The following is a 25,397-nucleotide window of genomic DNA, read 5'->3' as shown; positions in this document are numbered from 1 at the left end:
ATGCGCTCTCAGGGTTTCAAAGTCAATGCTCATTTCATTATGATTTTCATTTCCTTATGATTCCAGCAATTTTATGGCATGTTTTATCTTAATTCTGCTGTAGGAAGCACCAAGGTAAACTAGGTAAACCTTTGCCCTGTCTTGCTTTTCATTCTTAACTGGGGGAAAATGCAAATATACAAAAGAATGAGTATAACTAATCAGGAAAATATATTCTCTTTTCTTCTGGACATTTATGAGTTGGAAAAGAGCCTGATGGGAAAAGAGATCTTCGCTTTCCTGCTTTGCTGTCCAACCATCCCTCGAGTGAAATGGAAAGCAAGGGTAGGTGGGATGGCATGGGACAGACTGGGGAAGAGGAACTCCCACTGCCCAGGAGGGGCCTTGGTCTTGGGGATTCTCCCTGTGTGTGGTCATTTCTTAAAGACTGCAGTGCTATAGCTCCCCAAAACTTTCAGGAAATAAGATTACCCTGTGTGATTCAAATTGACAAAATAGTAGAGAAGGAACCACAGTAGGAGATGGGTACGTTAAAGCTGGGGTTAAGCGCTGCTGGCTCAGCCAGATCAGTCTGACATGTTTTATTTGGCCCGCAGGGTTAAAAAATGTTTTTTCAATAGATAGTATTTTATGTCTAAGTGATTTCCCACCAAAAATACAGACTTTGGGCTCCTTCAATAATCCCAGATCTAGGCCAGGCACTGTGGCTCACGCCTGTAATCCCAGCACTTTGGGAGGCCTAGGTGGGCGGATCACGAGGTCAGGAGATTGAGATCATCCTGGCTAACACGGTGAAACCCTGTCTACTAAAACTACAAAATATTAGCTGGGCTTGGTGGTGGCTGCCTGTAGTCCCAGCTACTCGGGAGGCTGAGGCAAGAGAATGGCATGAACCTGGGAGGTGGAGCTTGCAGTGAGCCAAGATCATGCCACTGTACTCCCGCCTGGGCGACAGAGCGAGGCTCAGTCTCAAAAAAAAAAAAAAAAAAAATCCCAGATCCAAAAACATGAAGCCTGCATTCCCACAACTATCCGTGCTGTCTCCAGTTTGCTACTGAGCCCTCCCAACTGTTGGGGAGAATCAGAAATGGACTCTTGTCAAAGCAGTAAAGAGACATTTATTATTATTATTATTAGAGATGGAGTTTCGCTCTTGTTACCCAGGCTGGAGTGCAATGGCACCATCTCGGCTCACTGCAACCTCCGCCTCCCGGGTTCAAGCGATTTTCCTCCTTCAGCCTCCTGAGTGGCTGGGATTACAGGCACGTGCCACCATGTCCAGCTAATTTTTTTGTATATTTAGTAGAGACGGGGTTTCTCCATGTTCGTCAGGCTGGCCTTGAACTTCTGACCTCAGGTGATCCGCCTGCCTCAGCCTCCCAAAGTGTTGGGATTACAGGCATGGGCCACCGCACCCGGCCTGTGAGATTTTACACAGAAACTATTGCAATAGGGAAAAGAGACTTGCGTCCAGAACTGGGCTCAGTGGAATACAGTAAAGACAGATGGGGACTTACAACCAAGAGTGGTGGGGAGTAGTCCATAGGTGGAAAATCACTAAGAGGAGACCTCAGGGATAGAGAGGATTCTTGCTAAGAGCAGGCCAGGGTGATCAGCTAGCCAGGGTGGAGGGCGAGGGCTTTGATCAGATCTCAAGGGCAGGAGGGCTTCTCTCTAAACTGACTTAGCAGGATTCTTGCTAAAACCGGGTTGTGCAGGCCTGATAAGGACAGTGGCCAAGATCGAAGCCTGAGAAGAGGTTTTAGAGGTCAAGGAGAGCATCTTGTCACCAATTCACTTTTGCCTGACCCAGGGGATATTTGAAGCATTGTTTCCTGCTTTAAAGAGAGGGTAGATCTAAGACCTCTCTGTTCATTTGGACTATTGAGCACTTGGAATGGGCTGGTGCAATTGAGGGACTGAATTTTAAATCTGATTTCATTTGAATTAATTTAAATTTTAAAACCAGCAGTGTAAGCTATTTTGTAAGCTGTTTTGGTGGGACTGTATTTCACGGTAACCGTTGCATCCATAAAATAGTATTGTAGTGTATGCACTTTTCACTTTTTTTAATATGGCTGCTAGAAAATTTAACATTACACACATGGTTCACATTCTGTTTCTCTTGGACAGTGCTGGACTATGGCTTCTAGGACCTGGCCGTGAGCCTAAAGAATGTGTCTTCGGCAGACAGACTCTGGAGTGGGTCCCCATGGGCCCGCCCTTGTGATGTTCAGACCTTTATTTAATTCCCTTTCTTCGAGTATGGGCAGGACATGTGACTTGCTGAAAACCAATAGACTATGGCATATGTGATGGGCCATCACTCCTTGCTGACATTATTACGTCATGGTTTTGCTGGCAGGCTGAGCTTGGAAGCATACCCTTCCCAAGACGAGCCTCCAGAGGAGAACCCAGCCCTGGCCAACACTTTGATCACAGCCTTGAAGAGGACTCAGCTAAGCCCTGTCCAGATTCCTGGCCAGCAGAAACTGTGAGATAATCAGTGTAGGTGGTTTTAAGCCATTAAATGTGTAGTAATTTGTTATGCAGCAATAGAAAACACGTGACCCAGAAGGGGTGGGGCATGTGGAGAACTATAGAAATCCAGCAAGAGGACGGTGCAGGATGGGAGGAGGGTAAGGACCGAAAAACTACCCACTGGATACTGTGCTCACCACCCAGGTGATGAATTAATGTACACCAAACCCCTGACACAATTTACCCATGTAACAGAACTGCATATGTACTCCCGAACTTGAAATAGTTGGGAGGAAGGCTGGGCGCAGTGGCTCACGCCTGGAATCCCAGCACTTGGGCAGGTCAAAGTGAGAGGATCACCTGAGGCCAGGAGTTCAAGACCAGCTTGGCCAATATGGTGAAACCCTGTCTCTACTAAAAATACAAAAATTAGCCAGGCACAGTGGTGCATACCTGTAATCCCAGCTACTCGGGAGGCTAAGGCAGGAGAATCTCTTGAACTCGGGAGGTGGAGGTTGCAGTGAGCCAAGATCACACCACTGTACTCTAGCATGAGCGACAGAGCGAGACTCTATCGCAAAACAAAACAAAAAAATGTTGGGAGGAAAAAGGAGGTAATCTAGTCAAAGGAAAATCTGCCGATGAGAGTGAAATCTTAGTTGGTGTCACCTAAGTATCCTGGTCCCATGAACAAGCTGTTTCTCAGGTGCTGACCGATGTGGCTTTGGTGCTGATTAGCTGCCTGTCCTTGGTGATGATTACTTGCATCCTACGTTGGTCTGCTTCAGGGAGAGGAAGTTCAGGTCTAGCTGATTTTTGAAGGTAAGTTCATTGTTTGTGAGAGTTAAGTGGCTGGGTCCAGGCCACTGGGGCATGGTTGAAGTTGGCCTTATCCTACTGCTTGCAGTGTGTTGGTGGTAGTTTTAATTAAATGTGCCATGGAACAGATTGGGCCCCAACGTCTGTCAGATGGATTAATCATAGTGGCTGACGGATTGGCGTATGCATGGAAACATTTGCCAAAAGCTTAATGGTGTAGAAATGGAAGGTAGAAATTATTGGGAGATAATCCTCCATAGTTCTTGCACATCTTGCAAGCAGAGACGATGACAGTGATTTTTCTAGGCCATCTTTTCCAGGATATTTGTATGGCACACAGCCTTGGGAGATACAGACAGCGTCTCCTTCTGAAGCAAAGGGCAGGTTTGTTTACACCCTTGGAAGATGGAGTTGGTGCCTCTTTAGAGCAAAGCGCAGGCAGGCTGACCATGATGAAAGACTGAGAGATCTAGCTCAGGGCTCCTGTTTTGTTCTGCAGCTCACTGCCTTTGCCCTTGTCACCTGCCCTTCTTATATCCCCTGTGCTTGAGGAACTGGCACAGGAAATGATGCTCCGGCTCCTGCTAACGCTGTGAGTTACGTCGTAGTTCTTTGTCTTGGAGCCATGCCTCTGTGCCTTCTGTCAGCATTCCGGGAACTGTGGCTGACTGACTTTGCAGCTTGCCTTCATAGGTCTTGACAGTTACATTGGATGGTAATAATAAAGTCAAAAAGTCGTTTCTTGTGGAACCCAAGTTAACCCACTTATGACTAAACCTTTCCCAGAATAGGCTTGGAAGCCCACGTTTTTTCATTCCCTAGGGTCAGGGGCTGGGATTTTTGTTTGGTTGGATAAAATTACTCCCACTGATTTATAAAATATGTGTATCAACAAGCAGGTCTTCCCAGGAGAGAGGTGACCACACCTTTCGCGGTGGCTTACTGAATTCACCTTTTCTGGGCCTCAGGTTTATCATCTCTAAAATGAGAAAATTGGCCAGCCATGGTGGCTCGTGCCTGTAATCCCAGCACTTTGGGAGGCTGAGGCAGGCAGATCACCTGAGGTCAGGCGTTCAAGACCAGACCAACCTGGCCAATGTGGTGAAACCCCGTCTCTACTGAAAAAAAAAAAAAATTAGCCAGCCATGGTGGTGCGTGCCTGTAATCTCTGCTATTCAGGAGGCTGAGGCGGGAGAATCGCTTGAACCTGGGAGGCGGAGGCTGCAGTGAGCCGAGATCATGCCATGGCACTCCAGCCTGGATGACAAGAGCGAAACTCTGTCTCAAAAATAAATATTTAAATAAATAAAAATAAAATAAAATGAGAAAATTATATCTCTTAAAGGCCCTTCCAGCTACAGTGGCTCCAGGTGATGTGAAAAATACCATCACTTTATTTATTCAACAAGCTCTTGTCCTTCCTATGGGACGGGCACCAGTCTAAGTGCTTTTCAAATAACTCTTTTAAACTAGGATGATACTAATAACGCCCGCCATAGGTGAGGAGACTGAGGCACAGAGAGGTTAATCATTTGGCCAAGGTCATCCAGCTAGCAGGTGGCATAGCTGGGGTGCAAACCTAGGCAACCTTTGTGCTTGTGTCTGCCATGCTGTGTTGTCTCCCATCTTGTCATCGAACAATTGATTCAGTCTCCACTGCATGGGAGGCCCCTCCTGAGAATGCTGGAGGCCACAGGGGAGAATAAAGCAGGTCCTTGTTCTCCAGGGTCTTGCACTAATGGAGAATTTTGTATTTTTCTCTTTCCGTGTGTGTGTGTGCGTGTCCCACAGAAGGACTCCAAGGTAAGCATTTGCATGTAAGAATGCCCCATTAGAATGCAGAAGTCTCCATTATGTGTGGGTTAAAGAATTGGTTCCAGGTTTTTAGTTTGCTTATTGAAGATCGTTTAAATAAACCTTAGGGTTCTAATCTGATGATAGTAAACGATGTCAGACTCTTGCGGGAAACTGTAGAGACATAACTGGTCCAAAGTTCTACCTATTCAGTACCTAAGATTAATACAATTGTGTATAGAAATTTAAGTAGTTATGCTGAATCACATGCCTTAAAAATGGTTTTTTGTCAACGCTAATCCCCTTCATGTGTGTAAATTTGAGCTTCTTGTGGAAAATAATGGAATCTTTATTATCTACTATTACACCAAGAGCAATCATTTTTGCAATATTCACTTAATAAATGTTGAGTGGGTGGCCGGTTCCGCTTCACCATTTGCAAGCTGGGTCTCCAGAGCCCTGGAGAATCACACTGATGAGCTTCAGGGGACAGGCTTTTCTGAAAGAACGACTTACTGAAGGTCAAGGGAACAGACACCCTCAACTGTTACCGCCCTGGGCCCAGAGGAACAAGTGTACAGCGGCAAGTGTGCACCGTGATTGCTGGGCCTAGGGGGAGGGACGGACTGACAGCTGAAACTGGCACAGTGAATGGGAAAGAGGGAAGAGGGAATCAACGCCCTCGCTTCTGCTGCTGCCCACTGGCCTCCTGCCAGTCCTCTCACTGGCCAAACCCAACTCGAATACAGAGTGATGGGGAAATATTGAGGACAGGGAGAGAAGTGGAGGGGAGCCAGCATGCTGGAGACATACTCAATTGAAGCAGGCATTGTTTAACTCACCACCTGCAAAAACATTAAATTTTTCTCTAACAATTATATCACCATGCATATTATTTTATGAAAACTCAAAACATGTTCTAGGTTCTTTCGAGTTAATTGTTTGCTGTGTACATTGCTAAGAATTTACATAAAGTACTGAATTAATCAGTAGGTGGTGCTGCTGAGATTGACTCTTGAAAAATCCAAATTAGCCATTTAATGGAAGATGATGTAGACTTCGGACAGATTATTTGGGAAAAAATGTAACACTACAGGACAGTTCGTTTATGACTCACTGTTCTTCCATGACATCTGGAACGCACCGATGTTTACAATTTTATTTCCTTCATATGTGGACCATTCTGGGTTTTCTCAACAATCAAAAGAGCCGGAGCTGGTGTTTCTCTGCAGAATTAGAAGGATGGTCATGCTATAGGCCATATGGTAGACAAGGGGTAGCTGTTGCCTTTATGTCTTACTTTCCTGTTAGAGGTTCACATAATGAATTATAATGTGTATCAAGGTTTTTAAAATGGTTGAATTTGAATTTTCTGGAGGAGAGAATTAGATGCAAGGAACTTCAGAGCCGTGTCTTCTGAAAGCATCAGAAGTGAGGCCCTGAGGGGCCATTTTCCTAGCAACCCTCAAGAAGTAGAGTACTATAGGCCTTTACCAATAGAAATAGGCCCATAAAAATCCTGGAACTGTGAAATGTTTAACCTGGCATGGATTTTAAAGATGCCCAAGTCCTCTGTTTTCCAAACAACATCAGAGGGGTACTTGGTAAAATACAGATTCCCAGGCCTTTTGCCTGCAGATTCCAATTGAGTCAATCTGGGATGGGACTGGAAAGCTATAATTAAGTGCCTCACCGCCCCCCGGGAGTCCTTCGGTCACACCAGTTTGAGAAACACTGATACCATGCAGCCTCCTCCTTTCCAACAAGGGTCCTCACCTTCTTGGTCTAAAGCTTCACAGACATTCTGAGGTCAAGATCACTTTTGAAAATTGAAGAAAGCTATGGACCCTTTCACCAGAAAAGTACTGCCTAGAGTTTTTCGTATAATTTCAGGTGCTTCAGGAACCCTTTAGAACTCTTTTTTTTTTTTTTTTGAGACACACTCTTGCTGTGTTACCCAGGCTGGAGTGCAGTGACGTGATCTTGGCTCACTGCAATCTCCGCCTCCTGGGTTCAAGCAATTCTCCTGCCTCAGCCTCCTGAGTAGCTGGGATTACAAGTGCGCGCCACCATGCCTGGCTAATTTTGTTTTGTACTTTTAGTAGAGATGGGGTTTTGCCATGTTGGCCAGAGTGGTCTCAAACTCCTGACCTCAGGTGATCCACCAGCCTCCCAAAGTGCTGGGATTACAGTCATGAGCCTCCACACCCAGCCTAGAACTCTTTTCTGTAGCCTCTCTTACAACCCTCTGTCTTAGACTTGGTTTAAAACTCCCCAGCCTAAATTTCAAGGCTTCCCCTTGCCCCATTCTACCAGTTGAACCTCTTTTCTCAATGGTAACGAGGAGCTGTGAAGGGGAACCAATTATATTCCAAGTTGAAATCAAAGGAACCTCTGTGCTTTTCTTTAAGCATATATGAGGCCTTTTCAATACAGAGTGGAGTCTATTAAGGAAACATACTAGGCAGGATCTCATAGATTGCAGTCATTGGCATCGTCCGGGGGAAAAAAAAGATGATAAAAGTCACTGGTGATCTGCCAAGGCAGACATCTCACTTCACTTTCTTCTATTCCTGAGGACACAGTGTGTCATTTGTAGAGTATCATTTTGGGCCCCGTCATGGCACAGCAGAAGTCATTCTTACAACCCCCTGGTGAGCCACAGGGGCTTGCTTCAGACTCCACCAGAGTCTTGCTGAAATATCTGTTAGCATCAGTAGGCTTGGATCCTACCAGCAATTAGAGTTGTCCAGTCACTCAAAAAAATTTTGTTCTTTAAAAGAGACAGGGTCTTGCCATGTTGCCCAGGCTGGTCTTGAACCCGTAGGCTCAAGTATTCCTTCCACCTCAGCCTCTTCAGTAGCTGAGCCTATAGGGGCACACCACCACACCCAGCTCCCAGTCAGTCAAGTATTTTAAATTATTGAGACTAGTAGGTTTACTACTAGCCTGAGTCAATCTCTCAACAGTTTGATATTGGCCTTGAAATATAAGTTCAAAGTATTATTGTTATTACAGAGGAGGGTCATATAGATTAATTTAAATACCTTAAGTCAGATCATACATAAATGTTGAAAATAGGAGTCATACCTGGGCCACTACCTCTGTGGTGGTGATTTAAACCATTACATTTTGTTTATCTCTGTACTTACGATGATGACTATTTACATTAAATTGGTTTATCCATGCTTAAATAATATAGGAACAAAAAATATACTCAAATGAAATGGCAAGACACAGTTTTAAAAAATATCCATGTGAACAGTTTAAAAATGTAACTAATTGTTGGTATGTATGATGATTTCATTTCATTCCCATTGCTTCATTTTAACAATGATATAAAGGTGAAAATAGAATTCAGCAGATGTTTAACCACTAGCGGGATCTAACACTGAGTGAGTGGACAGAAAACAGTTAACCGAGCAGGTGGACTGCTATCTTTTGAAAGGCCTGTTTACAAAGTTGGCCCTTGGCTGGCGTCTGGGAACTTAAATTTCGGGAGGGTTCCCACAATTCCCAGAATTGATAAGAGTGGCTCACTGTGCCTAAATGATTTGCATGAATGATGTGGTTTATGCTCAACACCTGCTTTCCTTCCGGGAGCCTGGCATTTTGGTGGGTTCCAGGCAGAAGGTGCCTTGGCAACCAGCGCCCAGTGAAAACCATGGGTACTGAGTGTCTGAGGAGCTTTCCTGGTGGCAACCTTTCATATGTGTTGTCATGGCCCATTGCTGTGGGAACTCAGCATGTCCTGTTTGACTCAACTGGGAGAGGACCTGTGCAGACTGGCACCCCGTTTCCCATGCACTTCACCGCCTGTGCCATTTCCCTTTGCTGATTTTCCTTCAAGTTGTTTCAGTGTAAAAAATCATAGCCCTGAGTACAATCATATGTGACTCCTGTGAGTCCTAGACAATTATTGAAATGGGTGGTGGTCTTGGGGCTCCCCCAACACAAGATACTGTCACCACCTTTAAGGAAGTAAAATGAATAAGAGAAATATGCATTTGAAACTACAGCACAAGGTTAGCATCTTAAGTATGATAAGAAGAAATAGGGACCAATATTGCTTGCAGCTGGGTAATTAGATCTAGTCTGCCGTTATCTCAGTGTTTTGTAGTGAATTTAGTGTATCTCGATTAGGAGCTTTGAAAGAATCCAGCTAGACTAGTGTTAAATTAAGTTTATGGGAGGCCATTATTTTGATCTAGGCTCCCAGCAGATCAGACTAAACCCAAATGCAGTCATCGGTTGAAAGTTCAAAGTGCCATGTCATCAAATTGAACTTTGAGAAGTTTTCCAAACACCTGGAGATTTATAGCAGCCAATCAGAAGGGGCCCAGTGTACCTGTACAGCCAATCAGAAGGGGCCCAGTGTACCTGTACAGCCAATCAGAAGGGGCCCAGTGTACCTGAGCCAACACGCTAAGAAGCCCCCTCGGATCTAAACTTATAAAGTAACTTTTAAAAGACTAATCTGCTATTCATTTCTTATTTCTGCTTTCTTCAGCCCTTTTCTGTCTGTTCAGCCAGTATCTTTTGCTCTACTCATCAAGGTTCTTATCCTATTTTATCGAATGAGATGCTGTCCTGATTCATGAATTGCAATAAACATCTGCTCAATTTTTAAATGAATTTTGTTGTAAATTTTTTTTTTTTTTTTTTGAGACAGGATCTCACTCTATTGCCCAGGCTGGAATACAGTGGCATGATCATAGCTCACTGCAACCTTGACCTACTGGGCTCAATTAATCCTTCCACCTCGGCCTCCTGAGTAGCTGGGACTACAGGCGTGTACCACCACGTGTGGCCAGTTTTTGATACTGTGTAGAGATGGGGGTCTCACCATGTTGCTCAGGCTGGTCTTGAACTCATGTGCTCAACCTGGAGGTTCAGGTAAAATTTCCTGAATAACAACTGGCACATTCTCTGTGCTTAAACTGTATTAAAAACAAACTAACTAACAAAATTAGACTCATGCCTATAGTCCTAGCATTTTGGGAGGTTGAGGTGGGAGGATCACTTGAAGACAGGAGTTTGAGACCAGCCTGGGCAATATGGTGAGACTCCATCTCTACTAAATAAAAATTAGGCAGGAGGTGGCTAAGGTGGTGATATGCACCACCTCAGTCCCAGTTACTTAAGAGGCTGAGGTGGGAGGATGACTTGAGCCCGGGATTTCAAGGCTGCAGTGAGCTAGGATTGTACCACGACACTCCAGCCTGGCAACAGAGTCAGACCTTGTCTCAAAAAAAAAAACTGGTGGCCAGGCACGGTGGCTCACATCTGTAATCCCAGCACTTAGGGAGGGTGAGGCAGGCGGATCACCTGAGGTCAAGAGTTCGAGACCAGCCTGGCTAAAATGGTGAACATACTAAAAAAACAAAAAAATTAGCCGAGTGTGGTGGAAGGCGCCTGTAATTCCAGCTACTTGGGAGGCTGAGGCAGGAGAATTGCTTGAACCCAGGAGGCAGAGGTTAGAGTGAGCCAAGACTGTGCCATTGCACTCTAGCCTGGGCAACAAAAACAAAACTCCATCTCAAGGAAAAAAAAAAATTGGTAAAAATTCCTGCTGTCAAGAAACTTACATTTCTGTTTGAGGGAGACAAGGCAATTAACCTAAAAGTAAAATATTACATTACTTAATGTTAAGCGATAAAAATGAGGCAGAAAGAGGGATAGGAAGCTGGGGAGGTGTTGAAATTTTAGGTAAGTTGTCTCATGAGAAAATGTCACTTAAGAAAAGACCTGAAGAACCGGAGGTGGTTGGCTTTTTTGGGTATCCCTGGGGAGTTTCCCAGGCCAAGAGAACAACAGGGCAAAGTCAAACAGAAGCCTTTATGCTTCGTGTGTTTGAAGAATATTGAGGAGGACAATGAGAGAGGAAATTTGGTCAGAGAGAAAGGTGGTAGGGGAGAGATTGTGGAGGACCCGGAAAATTATGGTGAAGCCTAGGGCGTTGATCTAAGTGGCTTTTGAGATGAGCTCTGACTTACCTCACTGAATATCAAACTAAATGAACCAAATTTACATAGTTCAACATGACATATTATCTCCACAAGACTCACAACTTAATAGCCTGAATTTTGAAAAGGAATAATTTAGGTTGGAAGATTCCAAACCTTTAATATCTTCTAAAATATCAACTCAATGCCAGGCACATTGGCTCACGCCTGTAATCCCAACACTTTGGGAGGCCAAGGCAGGCAGATCACTTGAGGTCAGGAGTTCGAGACCAGCCTGGCCAACATGGTGAAACCCTGTCTCTACTAAAAATACAAAATTAGGCCGGGCGCGGTGGCTCAAGCCTGTAATCCCAGCACTTTGGGAGGCCGAGGCGGGTGGATCACGAGGTCAGGAGATCGAGACTATCCTGGCTAACATGGTGAAACCCCGTCTCTACTAAAAATACAAAAAACTAGCTGGGCGTGGTGGCGGGCGCCTGTAGTCTCAGCTACTTGGGAGGCTGAGGCGGGAGAATGGCGTGAACCCGGGAGGCGGAGCTTGCAGTGAGCCGAGATCACGCCACTGCACTCCAGCCTGGGAGACACAGCGAGACTCCGTCTCAAAAAAAAAAAAACAAAAAAAAAAACAAAAAAACAAAATTAGTCGGGCATGGTGGCGCCCGACTGTTTGGGAGGTTGAGGCAGGAGAATCGCTTGAACCCACGAGGCAGAGGTTGCAGTCAGCCGAGATTGTGCCACTGCACTCCAGTCTGGACAACAGAGTAAAACTGTGTCTCAAAAAAAATATTTATGTGTATATAGATATCAACTCAAAAATTGTGATGAAAACAGAACAAAACCAAACCTGCACCACCCAGTGGAGTTAGGAAGCACTGCATACAGGCAAATCACTTGGAATTTTCTTGAGATGGATTTTTGCTCTTGTTGCCCAGGCTGGAGTGCAATGGCGCCATCTTGGCTCACTGCTCCCGCCCTCAGGTGATCCGCCCTCCTTGGCCTCCCAAAATGCTGGAATTACAGGCATGAGCCACTACGCCGGGCTAGAAATTTTATTTTAACTTTTATCTACAGTGATCACATTAACTGCACAATGAACATTGTTGTTATTTTGTGAATATATGGTGGGCAGGACTACTAATAGTTATTTCAAGATATTTTAACTTACCTAAGGAAGAATTGGAGAGTTGTAAACTTATCAAATCCTCAACAGTGAAGATGTGGGAAATTTAGGTTAAAGCATCCTTGTGAACTTTGGGATGAATTTATGCTAATTGATTAGGCCTGTACCTACACTTTTTCTGCTTAAATTTGTTACTCTGCAATACCAAAAGGCTCACGTGTTTTAGTCCCTTGAAAAATAAAATTTGAGAATTGTTGCAAACAGTGAGGTGACTTCCTTTTTTCCTTTAATACAGTTTTAAAAACATTTCTAGCTCATTTACACATTACCACACCACAATGTGTGTGATGACTACATAGTGGAGTGGGAAATTTTAATTCACTTTCTTTCTCTTTTAGGATCTGGGAAATTTTAGTGGAATGACTTTTTTTTTTTTTTTTTTTTTTTTTTTTTTGAGACGGAGTCTTGCTCTGTCGCCCGGGCTGGAGTGCCGTGGCGTGATCTCAGCTCACTGCAAGCTCCGCCTCCCGGGTTCACGCCATTCTCCTGCCTCAGCCTCCCGTGTAGCTGGGACTACAGGCGCCCGCCACCACGCCCAGCTAGTTTTTTGTATTTTTTAGTAGAGACGGGGTTTCACCGTGTTAGCCAGGATGGTCTCGATCTCCTGACCTCGTGATCCGCCCATCTCGGCCTCCCAAAGTGCTGGGATTACAGGCTTGAGCCACCGCGCCCGGCCCGTGGAATGACATTTTAAGGGAGCGTAATTTTTTTTTAAGGATTTCCTATACATTTTGTTAATTTCAAGAACAGAGTCAGCCGGGTGCGGTGGCTCACGCCTGTAATCCCAGCACTTTGGGAGGCCGAGGTGGGCAGATCACGAGGTCAGGAGATCAAGACCATCCTGGCTAACACGGTGAAACCCTGTCTCTACTAAAAATACAAAAAATTAGCTGGACTTGGTGGCAGGCGCCTGTAGTCCCAGCTACTCGGGAGGCTGAGTCAGAATGGCGTGAACCCGGGAGGCGGAGCTTTTTGGCACTCCATCCTGGGAGACAGAGCGAAACTCCGTCTCAAAAAAAAAAAAAAAAAAAGTCACCAGTTATAAAAGGGCACAAAAGTGAATACGCTGTCATCTTTGCTTTTACAAAGTTGCTTATTTGATAGCCAAACAGATGAAATAATACTTTTTCCTATAGTATATATTTAGCATAATCTGGACTATGATAGCATAAAATTGGTCAAGGGGGCTTATATTGGATAGTGACATCATCTTACTAAATTCACTTCAAATGATTTACTTGGTCACGCCTGCGTACGGTGATCAGCAACTCTGTGGAAATTTTATTAAATGAACAGTAAACCAGGCCCCGGAACCTACTTTCACTTCTTCCCTAGGCTCTATGTACATTCAGCTCCATCCCAAGAGCAGTTTCACTCCACTAGCTCCTGCCTTTTTGCACATCATAAGATCACAGGAAACAAACCACGGATATGCCAGAACATTCCTGGCAGTTTGCACATTGTGTTTCACAGACCCTACACCGAAAACAATGAGCAAACCTTGAGATTACAAATGATCTTCCTAACAATTTTAGAGACTCGATTTTTGACTTCCTGCCTGCAGGAAGGAAGTGACAGTTGGAAGTGTGGAGAACAGGTGTTCCCCTGAACAGAATGATATCTTCTGCTTACTAAAATAAAAAACACTGCATCAACACTCGTACATGGAAGTGAACTCTAACCACAAGGCTCAGTCTTTTCACCACGGATCCAGCTTCAGAAACCCAAATCTGTTTCCTACTAGGAAGTTGTTAAACCCAGCATTAAAGAGCAAACTAAGGCGCAGAGTTCCTTGAATCAGTACTGGGTTAATCCAAGTAAAGAATCTGGGTGGTTTGAAAATGTCCCCTTCTGTGTCTTTCCAGTTACCTCAGTGCAACTGCATGGCACACTTATCAGAGGACTTAGAAGGGCAGGAATCAGGATCGGAGTAAACGGGTCCCAGCTGAAGGGTAGGTAGGTGATCTTAAACCCTCTTTCATCTCCCGTTGTCTTTGTCTGCAAGTCAGGGGTCTGGGATTATTTCCTCCCGGTGGCTTAGTGTTGGCATAGTAGTTTTCTTTTTCTTTGCCAAGCTCACTAGTTGCTCTGTCCCTCATGAAGGAACATTCACTGCCTCCTGATCCTTTCTGTAAAATTCAGGCAAATGACACCTCAAAAGGGCTGAAGACTCTGAAATAATTGAAGGCTATGCCTCGGGTCAGTCAAATACCAGACAGTCCTCTCCAGTCTCCTTCATTAATGGTGCAAACCCATTAGGGCGTGTGCATTTTCTGAGGGCCCACAGGTTGGAGAAGGCTGGGGAAATATTGTAGCATTCACATCTATGAAGCTATGGGGAAGGCTTGGAAAGGGTCATAGTCTTTTTCAACAGGCATCACGAGATTAATCAATTCTGCAATCCACGGGGACTTTGTCTTTTCTCTTTTACCTTGAGACCCCAAGGAGCCAGGCTATGGAGAAAGAGATCTGGTAGCTTTATTTGGAGCCAAGCATTGCAAGGGTAAGGAGGAGCGAGAGAGGACATTGAAGCCTGTAGACTGAGTGAGTAGATTGAATTGAGACTCATAGAATATGATTTCTCCTTCTGAAATGTCAGCGTGGGACACAGCTGACTCTCCCTTGGCATAAAAAAAGAGTTAGCCATGATCAAATCCCTGCACATTCCTTCTGCTGCCTACTTCTCTCTCTCTCTCTCTCTTTTTTTTTTTTTCTCTGCTGTATTCTTGTTTCTTTAAATTTTTTTTTTCTAATTTTTATTCGTAACGCACCACTTCTCTCTCTCTTTTTGAGTTGGGAGGAGGACAGGGTCTCACTCTGTTGCCCAGGTTTGGAGTGCAGTGGCACAGTCATAGCTCAACCTCCTAGTTTCAAGCGATTCTTCCTCTTCAGCCTCGTGAGTAGCTGGGAATACAGGTGTGTACCTCTATGCCCAGATAATTTTTGTATTTTTCATAGAGATGGGGTTTTGCCATGTTGCCCAGGTTGGTCTCAAACTCCTGGGCTCAAGCGATCTGCCCACCTCAGCCTCCCAAAGTGCTGGGATTACAGGCATGAGCCACTGTGCCTGGCCGCCTTCACTTCTCTTATACTTCATTTGTGCTTTCCTTTTTTCCAGGAATACATATTAACGGACTGTTGTGCGCTTGACACTGTGCTGAGAAATGAGGAGACACAGATGAAAAGCAGATGCTCTCTGCCTTCCAGGAGCTCAGGGTTTTGTAGGGGACCCAGTGTGTAAGTGAATGATATAGACATTTTTATCATTTGTGCTACCCTACAAGCATCTGAAAGATGTTTTGAGGCTGGGCACAGTGACTCACGCCTGTAATCCCAGCGCTTTGGGAGGCCAAGGCGGGTGGATCACCTGAGGTCAGGAGTTCAAGACCAGCCTAGCCAACATGGCGAAACCCCGTCTCTACTAAAGTATAAAAATTAGCTGGGCATAGTGAAGGATGTCTATAATCCTAGCTATTCAGGAGGCCAAGGCAGGAGAATCCCTTGAACCCGGGAGGCAGAGGTTGCAGTGAGCCGAGATTGTGCCACTCCACTCCAGCCTGGGTGGCAGAGCAAGACTCTGTCTCAAAAAAAAGGTGTTTTGAGAAAGGAAGGAGGACTTAATTCTGCTTGGAAAAGGAGAGTTAGGAAAGGTTGCACAGAGGAGCAGAAGAGAAAACAAGTGTCTGTGGAAGGATGAAGCTTCCCTTTTCAGCCTTTTCCTATGAAAGCAGGAGAGGACAATCCAATTCTACCCAAAGGCCCAGCCAGAAAACAGTGGTTCAAGCCTGTCTGCTGTCTTCTGCTTGCCTCTTGACTATTTCACTGCTCTTAAGTACTACCATTAAAAGAATAATTGAAGGGCAGTTTGATTATTTGGCTTCTTTTTTTTTTTTTTTTTTGAGACGGAGTCTCACTCTGTCGCCCAGGCTGGAGTGAAGTGGCGTGATCTCGGCTCACTGCAAGCTCCACCTCCCGGGTTCACGCCAGATTATTTGGCTTCTGTAAAGTAAGGGAAAGCAAACTGGTGGAGGAAAGATTAAAAAAAAAAAAAACCACGCACAAAATTGTTATTAAACTCCCTCCACCCCACTTCACCCATTCTCCAGGGACAGCGCTGTGAACAGTTTGACAAGTATCTTCCTGGATTTTAAAATTTACGTAGAAACCTACAACTACAATATTTGAAAGCAAAAAGATTGTACCATTCATGTTGTTAGACATAGTATCTACAACTTGCTTCTCTTTCCCATCCTCTTCCCTGTCTTACTACATCATAAACATTCTTAGAACTACTTTTCCTTGACAAAAATCATTATTATTTTTAGAGGCGGGGTTTTGTTCTGTTACCACAGGCTAGAATGTATTTGCTGTTCACAGGTGTAATCAAAGTGCACTGCAGCCTTGAACTCTTGGGCTCAAGCAATCCTCCCACCCGAATAGCTGGGACTACAGGTGCATGCCACAATGCCTGGCTAAATTTTTAATTTTTTTTTTTTTTTTGTGTGGAGACAAGGTTTTGCCATGTTGCCCAAGCTTGTCTCAAACTCCTGGCCTCAAGCAATCCTCTCACCTTGGCCTCCCATAATGCTAGGATTGTAGGTGTGAGTCACTGCAGCCAGCCAGAACAATTTTTCAAAGGAAATATTATTACACTATGCAGAGAAAATTGCTGTAGCGGTATACAGCTACCGCTTTGAGTCAACAGAAAGAGCGATACAAAGCTTCCCTCCTTTGAGAAGCCTTCTCTGATTAACTCTGAGTTTTTTCCATCCTTTCTCCTGTATTTTCTGGTGATTTTCCATGGGGTTTCTGAGTGGTATTTGGCCTCTGCTCACGAACACACTCCTTTGTCTTATTCTCAAGCCCTTTCTCTTGCAAAGAACAAAGACCACTTTTTGTAAGGACACATGTGAGCTGGAAGCTTCAACAGCTCAGGCGCCTGTAAAGACTGGTCTTTCTTGGTACGATTGCTTCTCCCTGTTGATCTGTCCTAGCCTTCTCACTCCCAGGTTCCTTGCTCAACTCACTCTTCTATTCCCTCACTGCCTGGCTTCTATTTGTTCATTCATCAGATAGAATTGACAACATGCCAGGAGTGGAGGTTCCAGCCCGTAGAGTTTGGCTTGCTCTAATTCTGACTCAAACTCATGACCTTCTTTTGCTCCACTTACCAAATTCTCCCCATGTTTCTGAGTTCAAATTCCTAAGGGTGAGAATCCAATTGACCTGGCTTGTGCCAGGCTACACTTAGATGGCTGGACACTCTATGGCCCAGGACCCATTCATTCAAGAAGATGTGGCTGGAGAAGGGAGATGGACTGTGGGTAGGTCACCCTTCCTAGCCCTAACTTGCCCAGTGTACTTACTCCAACAACGTCCTCGGGTCTTCGCGGGGCACTTGTGTTAAATTCCTAAGCAGAGCGTAAGTTAACAGGGACGGCCAGGATCTGCACGCAGGAAGTGTTCAAAGGACAACGTGGACACACTCAATTGTTTCTTTACATGGAGTTGGGCTCGTGGCAGGCAGAAAGCGAGAATCACAGCCTTTCTCCTAAAGAAACCACAGCCAGTGACCAGAGCATTCCAGGAGGTAGAAAACACTGGTCACAGGTCATGTCACATGAATGCTAACACTCTTGGGGTCATCTTTAAAGGTAAAGGTGACCGGAAGCAGTGGCTCACGCCTGTAATCCCAGCACTTTGGGAGGCCGAGATAGGTGGTTCACTTGAGGCCAGGAGTTTGAGACCAGCCTGGCTAATAGGGGGAAACCTCATCTCTACTAAAAATACAAAAATTAGCCAGGTGTAGTGGTGGGTGCTTGTAGTCCCAGCTATTAGGGAGACTGAGGCAGGAGAATCACTTGAACCCAGGAGACAGAGGTTGCAGTGAGCCAAGATCGTACCACTGCACTCCAGCCTGGGCAACAGAGCGAGACTCTGTCTCAAAAAATTAAAAAATAAAGGTGGAGGAAGATTCTGAACCAGAGGAAAGTCACAGGTGAGAAATAGAAAGCTAGTGTCAGTTTTAAATTCTTCTAAATGGAAATAAAAATTGAGCATTCAAAATGGAATTATAGACCCGGGGAAGAGACTTCTTTCTCAAGAGCCAAGCTATTCAATAACTCTCTTCAAATGCTCAGTAATTCCTATTCAGACACAAACTGTGTAGCTGATGTTATGATTCAACAGAGCGCTAGTGACTCAAGATGGAGTGTTAGGAGGTTAAAATATAATTTATATCCAGTATCATTTAAATAGGCATTTTCATCAGGAATGATACTGACCATTGATGTCAATGGTAAGTTATTAGAAGTAGTTGGCAACTGGGTGCAGTGGCTCACACCTGTAATCCCAGCACTTTGGGAGGCCAAGGCAGATGGATCATCTGAGGTCAGGAGTTCAAGACCAGTCTAGGCAACATAGCAAAACCCCGTCTCTACTAAAAATACAAAAATTAGCCAGGCGTGGTGGCGCACGTCTGAAGTCCCAGCTACTTGGGAGGCTGAGTCAGGAGAATTGCTTGAACCTGGGAGGTGGAGGTTGCAGTGAGCTGAGATCACGCCATTGCACTCCAGCCTGGGTGACAGAGCGAGACTCCACCTCAAAAAAAAAAAAAAAAAAAAAAAAGTAGTTGACGACAGAACTGCTGCTCAGATGGGCCTCCACCCCATCCTTTCATATTTTATCACTGTTCTTCCAAGTCTCTTCTTTGGCTTGAAAGAATTTCTGCTAAACTTCAATGGATTCAAAATCCAAGTTCAAATAAAATAACTAGATGGCTTGAAGAACCAGCTGACTAATTGTCTGGCAGTGGTAGGGCAGAAAGCATCAATCCTCAGAGCCACACCAGGAGCCTCCGATGCACCCTGGAACTCCAGCAGCCCAGGGCCCCTTCTGCCGAGGACCTTGAGAGAGAGAAGCCTAGAGAAATATGGGTCTGCATCAGTGTGACAGCAGGCACAAGAAAGGCCACAGAAGGGACGGGGCTCAATGTCTGCTGGTGTGACCCCGCTTCATCACTCCCGCTCCATTTGTGTTGGCTGGGGGGCTCTTACCTCTAGCCCAGGCTCCTCTCTGGTTCCCAGCTGTCCTCCTGCCTCCAGGGTAGCACTGCTCTGTCCTTCCTCCACATCAGCATCGAGCCTCCTTTCCAGATGACCAAAGGACTGCTGTGTTCAGAAAACTTTGCTTTTTCACTGCTGGCTACGCCCCCTGCCCCCCGCAAATCCTTAATGGGACACGACATTCTTACCGCAACCTATTTTGTTGCTGTTGTTTCGAGGTAGGGTCTCGCTCTGTTGCTCAGGCTGGAGTGCCGTGGCATGATCACAGTTCACTGCAGCTTCAACCTTCCAGGCTCAAACAATCCTCCCACCTCAGCCTCCGGAGTCACTGAGACCATAGGCATGAGACCCTGTGCCTGGCTAATTTTTTGTATTTTTTGTAGAGAAGAGGTTTCACCATGTTGCCCAGGCTGGTCTCAAACTCCTGGCCTCCTCAAGCTATCAAGCCACCTTGGCCTCCTAAAGTGCTGGAGTTACAGGTATGAGCCACCCCAAATGGCTCCCCAAACTATTTTTCTAATATTGCCTCCTCCTGTTTCCTGCTGTGCCACACCAGATTCTCACTAACCACTGCAGCCTCCTTGGCTGCGTCTGAAATGTCACCAACACCACAGTGCCCCTGTCCATCCTGACCGTGCTTATGTGCCCATCCTCTTCCCACAACCCCAAGGTGGAGCAAGGTGCAGTTCACCTGTGTCCCTGTAGCACTTCGTTTACAGTCTTCTGACCTCGGTTATTTTTGTTGTGGTTCCTCAGTTTATCGCCTCCATTGGACCTCAAGCATTTTCAGAACAGGAACTTCTGTCATTCATTCATCTTCATACCCCCACACATACTAAAATGCTCATTGTAAGTGCTCAAATATGCTTTTGGTTTTTTTTTTTGAGAAGGTGTCTTGCTCTGTCACCCAGACTGGCGTGCAGTGGCATGATCTCGGCTCATTGCAACCTCAGCCTCCTAGGTTGAAGTGATTCTCCTGCCTCAGCCTCCCAAGTAGCTGGGATTACAGGCATGCACCACCACACCTGTCTTTTTTTTTTTTTTTTTTTTTTTGTACAGATGGGGTTTCACCATGTTGGTCAGGCTGATCTCAAACTCCTGACCTCAGGTGATCTGCCTGCCTCAGCCTCCCAGAGTGTTGGGATTACAGGCGTGAGCCACTGTGTCTGGCCTTAATTTTTGTATTTTTTAGTAGAGACAGGATTTCACCATGTTGGCCAGGCTGGTCTTGAACTCCTGACCTCAGGTGATCTGCCCGCTTCGGCCTCCCAAAGTGCTGAGATTACAGGTGTGAGCCACCGTGCCCGGTCTTAAGTATGTTTTTCGAAGGAAGGATATTCATGGAGACAATTGTCATCCTTTAAATATTTGATATGCGTTTAAGCCAGTCACAGATAGCTATTAATGTGTAAATCCTGATAACAGGCTTCTAATGTCATCATTTCAGTTTGCTGGGCAGCAAAACAAAAATAGCATTAATTTGTGTTATATGGCAACTAATGCACAATAACGAATGAATATCTTAAGTATTAGGGAGAATCCTGGTTAGAAAGTTGATAAAGTGAATTCAAACTCCCTTTTCAAGCACTTGAAAGGGAGGGGTGGTTTTCCAAGATGAAGACTTGGGTGTGAGTATCTCCCTTTGCCTGAATTTGCTTTTATGTGAAAATAGAGAGTTGGATTCTATCTATTCCCCCTTAACTCTAAAATTATATTATTCCAGCAGTTTTACTTAACAAGAGTTGACTATTACACAAATATAAGCAATAAACACCTTTTTAAAACCCTGCTTTTACCCGTGCTCCCAGGCATGCTCTAAAGTTCATTTGACTTCTAATAATGGATGTGCAAATATGTTGAGTGATCACTTCCACAATGGCCCTGTTCCTTTAAGAGACCACGGTTGTTAAGTTAGGAGATCATTGAACCATGTGAGGGTCAATAAAAGAAAAAAAAGTCACTGGTTAGCGATCCAAGGACAAGGAACTTGATCCCAGTTCAGTATCTGTGGGTCCGTATGCTGCCCACAGTCAAAGAGGGAGTCCCAGGTCCTTGGCAGCTTGCCTTTCCTCAGGATGGCTTCTGGAAGGCTCATTAAGTTCGTGGTTTTTGAGCTCCTAGAGTTTGCCGCTTTCTCCATCCCCACACTGGTGATCACGGAACAGTTTGCCACCGCCTACCAGGGAGCAATGGCTAGATCTGATAACACACCCTACTGGCTGATCGTCTCCTGTGCTATTGCCTATGTTGCGTTAGTGACTCTACTGATCTGGGTTCCTGTAAAAGTTCTCCTGCACAAGAAATGTTATATTTACAGAAAAATTAAAGGATGGTAAGTAAAAGAATTTTTTTTTTTTTTTTTTTTGATATGGAGTTTTGCTCTGTCACCTAGGCTGGAGTACAGTAGGGCAATCTTGGCTCACTGCAACCTCCGCCTCCCTGGTTCAAGTGATTCTCCTGCCTCAGCCTCCTGAGTAGCTAGGATTATAGTTGCGTACCACCACGCCCAGCTTATTTTTGTATTTTTAATAGAGATGGGTTTTCGCCATGTTGGTCAGGCTGGTCTTGAACTCCTGACCTCAAGTGATCTGCCTGCCTCAGGTTCCCAGAGTGCTAGGATTACAGGAGTGAGCCACCATGCCTGGCCTATAAAAGAATTCTTTAGTAGGGAATCCCTGTGATGTTTTCAAAGATACGTTTGTTTGTTGTTTGTTTTAACTTTTATTTTAAGTTCAGGGGTACAAGCGCAGGTTTGTTACATAGGTTAACTTGTGTCATTAGGGGTTTGTTTGTACAGATTCTTTCCCAGGCATGCACTACCATGCCCAGCTAATTTTTGTACTTTTAGTAGAGATGGGGTTTCCATGTTGGCCAGGCTGGCCTCGAACTCCTGACTTCAAATGATCCACCCACCTCGGCCTCCCAAAGTGCTAGGATTACAGGAGTGAGCCACCATGCCTGGCCCATAAAAGAATTCTTTAGCAGGGAATCCCCGTGATGCTTTCAAAGGTACGTTTGTTTGTTTGTCTGTTAACTTTTAACTTTTAAGTGCAGGTTTGTTATACAGGTAAACTTATGTCATGGGGATTTGTTGTACAGATTATTTCATCACCCAGGTATTAAGCCCAGTACCTATCAGTTGTTTTTCCCGATCCTCTCCCTTCTCCCACTATTCACCCTCTGAAAGGCCCTGGTGTGTGTTGTTCCCCTCTGTGTGCTCATGTGTTCTCATCATTTAGCTCCCACTTATAAATGAAAGCATGGGGTATTTGGCTCTCTGTTCCTGTGTTAGTTAGCTAAAGATAATGGCCTCTAGCTCCACCCATGTCCCTGCAAAGGACATGATCTTGTTCTTTTTCATGGTTGCATAGTATTCGATGGAGTATATATACCACATTTTCTTTATCCATTCTTCTATCACTGATGAACATTTAGGTCGATTTCATGTCTTTGGCATCGTGAGTAGTACTGCAATGAACATACGGATGCATGTGTCTGTATAATAGAATGACTTATATTTCTTTGGGTATATACACAGTACTGAAATTGCTGGGTCAAATGGTATTTCTGTCTTTAGGTCTTTGAGGAATCACCACACTGTCTTCCACAATAGTTAAACTAATTTAGACTCCCACTAACAGTGTATAAGGGCCGGGCGCGGTGGCTCAAGCCTGTAATCCCAGCACTTTGGGAGGCCGAGACGGGCGGATCACGAGGTCAGGAGATCGAGACCATCCTGGCGAACACGGTGAAACCCCGTCTCTACTAAAAAATACAAAAAACTAGCTGGGCGAGATGGCGGGCGCCTGTAGTCCCAGTTACTTGGGAGGCTGAGGCAGGAGAATGGCGTAAACCCGGGAGGCGGAGCTTGCAGTGAGCTGAGATCCGGCCACTGCACTCCAGCCCAGGCGACAGAGCGAGACTCCGTCTCAAAAAAAAAAAAAAAAAAAAAAAAAAAAAAAAAAAACCAGTGTATAAGTATTGCTGAAAGATATTTCTAACATACGGTGGGTAAGGATGTGAGCAGAGCATAAGGATAGAATGTGACATTAATGGGAGGCTACAATTACTGCTTCTGTAAACGTATGGATATTATGGTATCTTCTATTATTTTTCTACAGTCATTTATACTGAGTGATAATAACATATGAGATGGGTAAGACTGGAGTTTATGCCAGTTCATGCTATTCTCAGTAGTAAATGTTGGACCTAATTCTCCTGTACACTAGACTACATAAACTCATCAGAGTGCGCTTACACAAGTCATAATCAGAAGATGGTAATGTAGAATTTTAATTTTGCATAAAACTGAAAGTAAGTCTATTTTTAATTATTTACATTGCATTTTGCAGGCCTAAGGCATACTTTGACTATTAACTAAGATTTTTAAAACAACTGGTTCCTTTAGACTTTTTATTTACTTATTTCTTTATTTTGAGACAGGATGTGGCTCCGTTGCCCAGGTTGGAGTGCAATGGCTTGATCATTGCTCACTGCAGCCTCGACATCCCCAGGGGGCTCAGGTGATCCTCCCACCTCGACCTCCTGAGTAGCTGGGACTACAGGTGTGTACCACCACACCGGGCTAATTTTTTTGTTTGTTTTTTATAAAGATGAGGTTTTGCCGTGTTGCTCAGACTGGTTCCAAACTCCTGGGATCAAATAGTTCACTCGTCTTGGCCTCCCAAAGTGCTGAGATTACAGGCATGAGCCACCAAAGCTGGCCTACTTAGACTTTAAAAACAAATAATTTACTATGTTGGTAAATTCTATTACCCTTGTAGGGGAGGAAGGTACTTCAATAACAATACAGAGATATTTTAAATAAATCAGGATTGAATGTTGATTTAACTAGCAGATCAGCTAATGGGTGTACTGATCCACATTAAGGGTATTGAGGACAAAATAGTCTCTGATATCAATGTGTTTTTCCTTTTAGATCTTCAGATCTGATTCTTACTCATCTTGGACTTCTCCGTTTTCTTTGATAAGTTAATTTTTCTTTCATACTGATGTTTTATTTATTTATTTATTTGACAGAGTTTCACTCTTATTGCCCAGGCTGCAGTGCAGTGGCACAATCTCAGCTCACTGCAACCTCCGCCTCCTGGGTTCAAGCGATTCTCCTGCCTCAGCCTCCTGAGTAGCTGGGATTACAGGGGTCTGCCACCACTCCTGGCTTATTTTTTTTTTTTTTTTGAGACGGAGTCTCGCTCTGTTGCCCAGGCTGGAGTGCAGTGGCCGGATCTCAGCTCACTGCAAGCTCCGCCTCCCGGGCCCACGTCGTTCTCCTGTCTCAGCCTCCCGAGCAGCTGGGACTACAGGCGCCCGCCACCTCGCCCAGCTAGTTTTTTGTATTTTTTAGTAGAGACGGGGTTTCACCGTGTCAGCCAGGATGGTCTCGATCTCCTGACCTCGTGATCCGCCCGTCTCGGCCTCCCAAAGTGCTGGGATTACAGGCTTGAGCCACCGCGCCCGGCCTCCTGGCTTATTTTATTTTATTTTATTTTATTTTTATTTTTAGTACAGACAGGGTTTCACCATGTTGGCCACGCTGGCTTTGAACTCCTGACCTTAGGTGATCCGCCTGCCTCAGCCTCCCAAAGTACTGGGATTATAGGCATGAGCCACTGCTCCCGGCTGATAGTTTATTTTGAAAGCGAACAACATAGAACACATGTGAAAAGTGAGGCACTGGGAATTTGCTCATACGCAAGGGCAGAAATGTAAGAATAATAGACTCTGCAAGAGAGCTAGAAATACCATTGCTGAGGCTGGGAGGATGCTGAGGGAGAGCTGACATGTGAAGTTCATGGTGTTCTCTTTAGGTACGGCTCCTGGATGTGGCCGCTTCTGCGAACCTTGCCAGGAGACTTTCCCCAAGAGCAGGGGTCTTAAGGGGTTTCCGGAAATAAAGCATTTTGTTGTAGGCAGTGCTTTTATCAGTAGGGTTTAGGGGCTTTCCAAACCTTGACCAGAGCCCGAGGGTCACCAAAGAGATAGCTTGGAGCTGGGCTTGACCCTCCACCTCTCACACCCTGTAGGGATGGCTTTGACCATCCAAGACTCCTGGCTGGGTTGGAATTTTTAAAG

The 25,397-nt window shown here is 45.0% G+C and overlaps 1 protein-coding gene across 2 annotated transcripts in view; it reads left to right on the top strand.

The window, feature by feature from the left end:
* The first annotated feature begins 14,285 nt into the window (after nucleotides 1-14,285).
* Nucleotides 14,286-25,397, top strand: part of LOC105488229 (transmembrane protein 236) — a 57,648-nt gene continuing 46,536 nt past the window's right edge. The window contains exons 1-2 of one of the 2 annotated variants that reach the window (XM_024794877.2): nucleotides 14,286-14,743; nucleotides 15,359-15,477. In XM_024794877.2, the coding sequence (XP_024650645.2) occupies nucleotides 15,419-15,477 (59 nt within the window). In that variant the 5' untranslated portion in view covers nucleotides 14,286-14,743; nucleotides 15,359-15,418. Of the gene's footprint in view, nucleotides 14,744-15,358; nucleotides 15,478-20,892; nucleotides 21,637-25,397 lie in introns of those variants that run through there. The other variant, XM_011752100.3, reaches the window with a different exon arrangement.

Source organism: Macaca nemestrina, chromosome 9, assembly GCF_043159975.1.
Source record: "Macaca nemestrina isolate mMacNem1 chromosome 9, mMacNem.hap1, whole genome shotgun sequence".
NCBI lineage: Eukaryota > Metazoa > Chordata > Mammalia > Primates > Cercopithecidae > Macaca > Macaca nemestrina.
Note: the sequence above shows the minus strand (reverse complement) of the source record. Positions and strands in the feature narration are given on the sequence as shown.